The 6861-nt window shown below is 35.0% G+C and overlaps 1 protein-coding gene across 3 annotated transcripts in view; it reads right to left on the reverse strand.

Annotated features, from left to right (window-relative positions):
- The window catches only part of LOC106874384 (glutamate receptor ionotropic, kainate 2), a 1088700-nt gene that overhangs the window by 24315 nt on the left and 1057524 nt on the right, over positions 1 to 6861 (reverse strand). For all 3 annotated transcript variants that reach the window (XM_014922100.2, XM_014922098.2, XM_052965681.1), the window contains one exon: positions 3361 to 3586. In XM_014922100.2, coding sequence (XP_014777586.2) covers positions 3361 to 3586 — 226 coding nt within the window. The remainder of the gene's footprint in view (positions 1 to 3360; positions 3587 to 6861) is intronic.

Consider the following 6861-nt stretch of genomic DNA (forward strand, 5'->3'; position numbering starts at 1 on the left):
TATATATATATATATATGCACACAATAATACATACATTCTCAAATATATTTACTTGTAAAATGATAAATTCGATTAAACTGAAGTTACTTTTTCATTTTACTTGTGTTGTAAGACTTGCTAATAAAAATATATAAATAGAAATAAACTTTCTCTCGAACTTCAAACAGTAATAAGTTTTGTGAGATCATATATTGTTCTTTATACACGACAAAATAATAAAAATTCTTTTATAATGTTTTTGAATTGCTTATTTATTGATTTCGTCGAAGTTCTGGAAATACAATAAGTATTGGATATTAGCTGAGAAACACATACTCCTAGATTTACTGACCAATCAACAACTAACACTAAGCTTCTTGTAGCAAAAACTAAAGCTAATATATTTGAAACATACATAATGATAGAGGTCGACCGATTGATTGACTTATCTTCGATCTGATTTTGTGTGATCAATGTCCTTCATAAAATTTGATTTTGTGTTGCAACTCTCAGTTCTTTGAATTTTGTGCGTCATTCATTGCATACTCACGCTCTGAGTTTCCTGTTTATCAGTGTACGCGAAAAACAGTAAAAACAATAAATATTTATACTGTCTTGTGATTATATCGGATACGCCCAACAGATTAAACTGTTGGAAAAAATATTCCTAACTACGGGCTACAATAAGTAACCTTAGATACCGACAAGCCTCCTGAGTATTCTAGCTGTCTCTAATAACACTGTTATCTAGAGTAGCACTAAGCTAGGTTTTATGCCTATTTCCTCTATCAATTTGTTCAAATCTTTAGGGATAGCTCTTAAAACACCTATAGCTACAGGGTTACATTTTACTCGCACTTTCTATTGTCCTTGTAACTCAATGGCTACTTTACCGTTTTCTCTATACCCATCATATTGACTTTGTCATCATTTGGGTTTGTAAAGTCAATTATCTGGAAATTTCTATTTTCTTTATCTACTACTACTAAAGCGGGCTTTGTAGCTTCTATTAATCTACCAGTCTGAATGTTAAAGTACCACAACATCTTTTCTTACCTTCTAGTTCTTTACTAGGTCCATGTTTATACCGTTTATCAGCATGGTCAAATCCCAGCTTTCCTCATAACCTCCAGTAGATTATTCCCCTAGGTTGTCGTCTTTTCTGGTATTCTTTCTGTGCCTGCACACTACATTCACTTACTATATCATTATTATTATTGAGTGAGAGAGCAGTGCATGTCATCAAAGTGATACAAAACCGAATATGCACATCATGACTACCCGTCTGATAAGGGTACGCAAGGCACATGTATCAAAGCTATCTGTGCGCGACATAGTGATTTCATTTCAAGATAAACAGCGCATGACCTTGAAGGTGGGGCCCAGTTAGAATTTTCTTGAAACTGAGTAGCGCACGCTGCTCAAAAGTTCTAAAGGTCTAGATAAGGGTTGTCTAAGAATATTGAACAACATTCTCATGTTTCCAAAGCTGGAATATTCAAACCCCCAAGAATTCCTCTCAACACATGGCTATGATGCTCCCCCACTACTTCTGCTCGTGATAAGAGATGCGAATTTTCACAAAAGATCACAATAGCACAGCTCTCCAAATTACTGCAGAGTCTAATAACCACCTCGGGAACCAAGTTTCACAAAAAGTGTTCGCTGGGAGCAGCACAAAGCCGGATTTCACGGGAGGGCTGCAATCAGATAACCACTACTTTCAAAAACAAAGTTGCAAAGCGTTTAAAGTGGAGTAATATCCTACAGCATTGGTCCCTAGAGCTGTGGAAGAATGTTATTTTCTCGGACGAGTCATCGTATACCTAATTTCCGACCACCCGCCGAGTTATACACGTGGAGACAGCCAAAAGAAGCATTCGACCCAGACATCCCTTTTCAAACTGTTAAACATAGAGGAAGATCCGTGATGATCTGCAGGGCTATATCTTGGAAATCCGCCGGCTCAATGGTTTTCCTTCATGGCAGAATTACTATTTAAGACTATTGAAGCATTTTATCTGATCAAATTTCATCCTATAGTTGGGACCTGCTTCCGGAGGGAAACGCAAACTTTCAGGATGATAATGCATCAATTCACACAGCTAAATTTGTTACTGAATGGCACGAGGAACATCTTATCTAGCCACCACAGACCCCAGATCTCAATATTATTGAATATTTATAGTGCATTTTAGAAAACCAATTAAGGGTCATCATCACTAAAAGAACTAGAGACTGCTTTAGCAGAAGAATGGACAAGAATTCCTTTGGAAACAATTCAAACTTTGTACGAGTCCATACCTCGTAGAATTCAAGCTGTAATTACTACCAAAGTCTGCCCTAACCCATATTTAAATTAATTTGTTTGGAATTTTAAGTTGTTTCCATTATTTTGTCCAACCCCTATATATTTAAATGATAAACTTGTGGAAACATGTACAGATTTTTACAGTTCCAATGATGGATTGAGTCTGTAAACTTCGAATTAGCTTTCTCCTTTCTGGTTTCGAGAAGCCTAATCTCTTAAGACTAGTATTTAGGCAGTGTATTACATATCCCAGGGCCCCAATTATGTATGCATGTCTCTTCTATGTTTTTATTACTATAAATCTTCCTCTGAGGAGGGAACCGGTTTCCAACAAAGATACAAGTCTACATCTCTAGGATGTAGTTAGCACAGACAAATTCACATTTGGAACTTCAGAAAGGTCATGCATATTTTTACTGTTCAGCTCAGAAAATGGACTTAATGTACGATTCAGCCGGTCAGTTTCTCTTTCTGGAAATCCCAGTTTATCCAAATTCTCCCTTAAGCATTTACTAACAAATCCTTGTGCTCCAATTATTATTGATATGAATATGAATTCATAGACTGGATATGTATGTATGTATGTATGTATGTATGTATGTACGTATGTACGCATGTATGTATGTATGTAAACAGAATAACAGTCAGCTAGCAAGATAGATGCCAATAGAGATATAGATATATCGATATGCACGAACTTATATTATTAAAATGTTAACTGGATAACAACACAGAGATACATGTCTTTGATTAAGTAATCCATTGGAAAGTTGTGTAGCATCGAACCTTCAATGAATAAACCAACATTGAATCATCTCAATGACCCTCACTTATACTAACCCCTTCTCTGAAGGACTGATAAGAGGGCCAGTGAGAGAGAGAGACAGAGAGAGAGAGGAAGAGAGAGATACAATATAGAGAGAGTGATGTATATAGGTTTGTCCCGATGGACAATTAGAACCTTAAATTCGGACGTTCCTAAAATAAATACGATTAGTATTTTGATTATGAAATATGAATATAAATGAGCGTATGAAATAAAATTATAAAATTGTAAAAAAAAACATACCTCTAGGGGTTGCGATCCCGTATCCCTTAGAGTCTAGACGCCCACCCACCTGCATAAGTTCACAGTTTCTCTGCACGTTGTAGTCGATAATTGCCGACTCACCCAGGTAGGCGTAGTTACCCTTTAGAACACGGTCAATACCCTCTTGAGAGGAATTAACAAACACGCTTGGATCTGTAGAATCCATCACGTGCCACATTCTTTGAAATATTGGAATCTTAGAGGTCTGCAACGAAAAATACATGAATATGAACGACAGAAATGAGAAGCATATAGAAATATAACATGGTAACAAACAGCTCAATTACATAGCAATTTTCAGTTAATGTGTTACATTCGGTGTTGTAATATAATTATGAAATATGCAATATTCTGTTGGCTATATTCTTCTCTGTAATACAGAAGTTTGAAAAAATAATTGCAGAAAAAATATGATTGTCTTGACGGCTTATTTTACTCAACTGTATGTCGTCAACCACACGCACTCGCACGTACTAACGCATATATGTACATGTGCATATTATACATAGCACAATGAATAGACACACACAAACACACAAACATGCACCCATACGCACACGCACACACACACACACACACACACATATATATTATCGTTTATCTTTTACTTGGTCAGGCTGGGTCACTACTTCCAAGAATTTTAATCGAACGAATCGACACTGATACATATGTTGCTTAGAAGACTGGTACTTATATATTGCCGAACGCTAAGATGTTGAGACAGAAACCCACGAACACCGGTTGCCAAGCGGTGCAGGGGGACAAAACAGAAGCACATACACACACACACACACATGCACACGCCCCCCCCCACAAAGAGACAGACATGTATATATACACATATTTATTAATATTTAGCGGCAGCACCGGGGTGACTCAAGGCACTTGTGTTGTGTGCGTTAGTACTTATCAAACATGTATATATATGGTGTTGTTAAGCAGTGTCGATTTTTACATTTCTGTAAATAATAAGCTTTATAAGCTGAAAGATTATAGCGATCACTGCGCAATGACTGAAAAAAAAATAGTCTTATAATGGGGCATATAAGCCCGTGACAGATAAAAAGTAGGTTTTCACGTACGACTCGAGCCCAAACCTTTTTGCTTACGCGATCAAGCAACTTTTTTTTGTCTCTCAGATTTAAGAACTATAATTAGATCATAGTTGTTTTTGTAAACAAATATGTGAACGATAAAAGTTATTTTACATTGTATATCAGAAGTCAATGTTAAATCATAATTTGAAGGACAAAACCATCGGTAATGTCTATTATGATTAAGTCATTAAAACAATTTAATCGCCGTTTGAGTGTATCCCAGAATTAAGTATCTATTTCAGTGAAATCAGGTAAATTTAAAAAACAAACAACCCGCCGTATTTTATGTTGATTACTTAATTATAATACCAAAACTAATAGATTTATAAACATTACGTGGACACTTTATTGATAATTTGCAACATGTGCCCCTACAAATTTAAAATCTATCCTCAGCGTTGCGAAACAACATTTGAAGCATTTCAGGAGCTAACTTCAGCAACTGCTAACTGAATGCCTTCTTCAAGGGGGAATTTATACGTATGTATGTATCCTCTGCATCAATTCTGATCGCGCTCAAATTTATAAAGATAAATATGAATACATATGTATAAGATCATATACATCCATGCAGAATATCCACGTACAATGTGTGCACACTGGCACACACACACATCTGCGTCATGAATTTCGTTTGCGTTCGAGTGTGTGTGCACATAACTGTTCGTATTTGCACCCATGTGCACATAATTACTGAGTGTCATATACTTTTCACGTACTCCACAACATTTCCATGCTGGAGATGGAGGTAGAGAAAATGCGTTCAGCCAATAAAAACAAAATAAAACACCCCTCCTCCCAAACACACACATGCACACACACACACACACACACACACACACACACACAGAGCTATCGTGGACAGATTTTCGGAATCCAACAGCAATAAAAATAAACTTACAAATTCTTCAATTTTACTGATATAGAAAGTTAATTCTCTGACACCCTGTATTTTGAGATGTATAAAAGAAAGGTGGAAAGTTGTTGACCGAGCTTCAAAATTATTATCATCTATTGTAGAAAAGCTACATTGTTAGAGAGGATATTTATATTTAACTTATTTTGTTGTAAAACAATGTTAGGCTTTTGTATTGTACATATACACTATAAGGCTATAAAAAACAACGTCTGATATAATAACTGAGAAACCCTACCCGAAGAGATACATAACTGATTAAATTTCTTTAAGTCTGTGTTTACAATTTTATATGATCGTTTGAAAGTTCTTTTATGATTTTTATTTGGGGAAAGAGTGTTTACGGAAAACAAGAATCATTGAACATTATAATTCTTTACACTTGAGTTAACAGGAAATAATCCCATTTGAAAATACTGTAAAGAAATCGGATTGTTGACTTGTTCAAAAAGAGTTAGTATGATATAAAAAATAAAAGTATAAAATATATAATTTATTTGTTGCAGTCATTGCGCTGTGGCCATACTGGGGCACCGACTTGAAGGGTTTTAACCAAAAATATCGAACTCTGTAATTACTTTTTAAGCCTGATATTTATTGTATCGGTATCTTATGGTGAAACGCAAACTTACTAGAACGTAAACAAACTAATACTGATTGTTAAGGAGTGGTGGGGGACAAACAGATTGACACACATATACATATACATATATATATATATATATATATATATATATATATATATATATATATATATATATATATATGGCGGGCTTCTTTCAATTTCAGCATACCAAATCCACTCATAAAGCTTTGGGGAGCCCAGAACTAGAGCAGGAGAGAACTGAACTCAGAGCCAAGTAACTTGGATGCAAATTTCTATAGGTGTAGGTTTACCCTATAAACTATAATGATATTAAACAAAATAATATAAAACCTGATTTCATATCTTATTAATATTTCAACGGTACTATCACGAGCGGTACAAGTCACCGTGTGTTGCACTGTATCTGAAGAATGTGTTACTAAGTGGAATACACATGCAACTACATGTGTTCCACCCATTCATTAGGCTTAAAATATTTAAACTGACAAACCATTTGCATATTTATTATTTCTGAAAGAACCAATTTCGTTTACGATTGAATGTTGTAAGCCCTTCACATGTCTCTTATTTGATTCTCTCACTCTCTTTCATATATATAATGTAGCACGCCCAAATTTCTTTCTACAATGTCTTCTGCAGACTTTTACTTTTCTTCAAGCTCGCACGGCTTTCAATTTATTACATTCTTACAAACCCACTAAAATTTAACTTATTATTTTTCTTTTTATAGAATACAGTATTTCATAACTTATTTCATATCTATTTCTGACGATTGAAAAAAAGAAAAAAGAAACTGAATTCAATAATTCTGAATTGGCTGATACATACACACACAAACACACACACACACACGCACACGC

The sequence above is a fragment of the Octopus bimaculoides genome, chromosome 2 (assembly GCF_001194135.2).
Source record: "Octopus bimaculoides isolate UCB-OBI-ISO-001 chromosome 2, ASM119413v2, whole genome shotgun sequence".
NCBI lineage: Eukaryota > Metazoa > Mollusca > Cephalopoda > Octopoda > Octopodidae > Octopus > Octopus bimaculoides.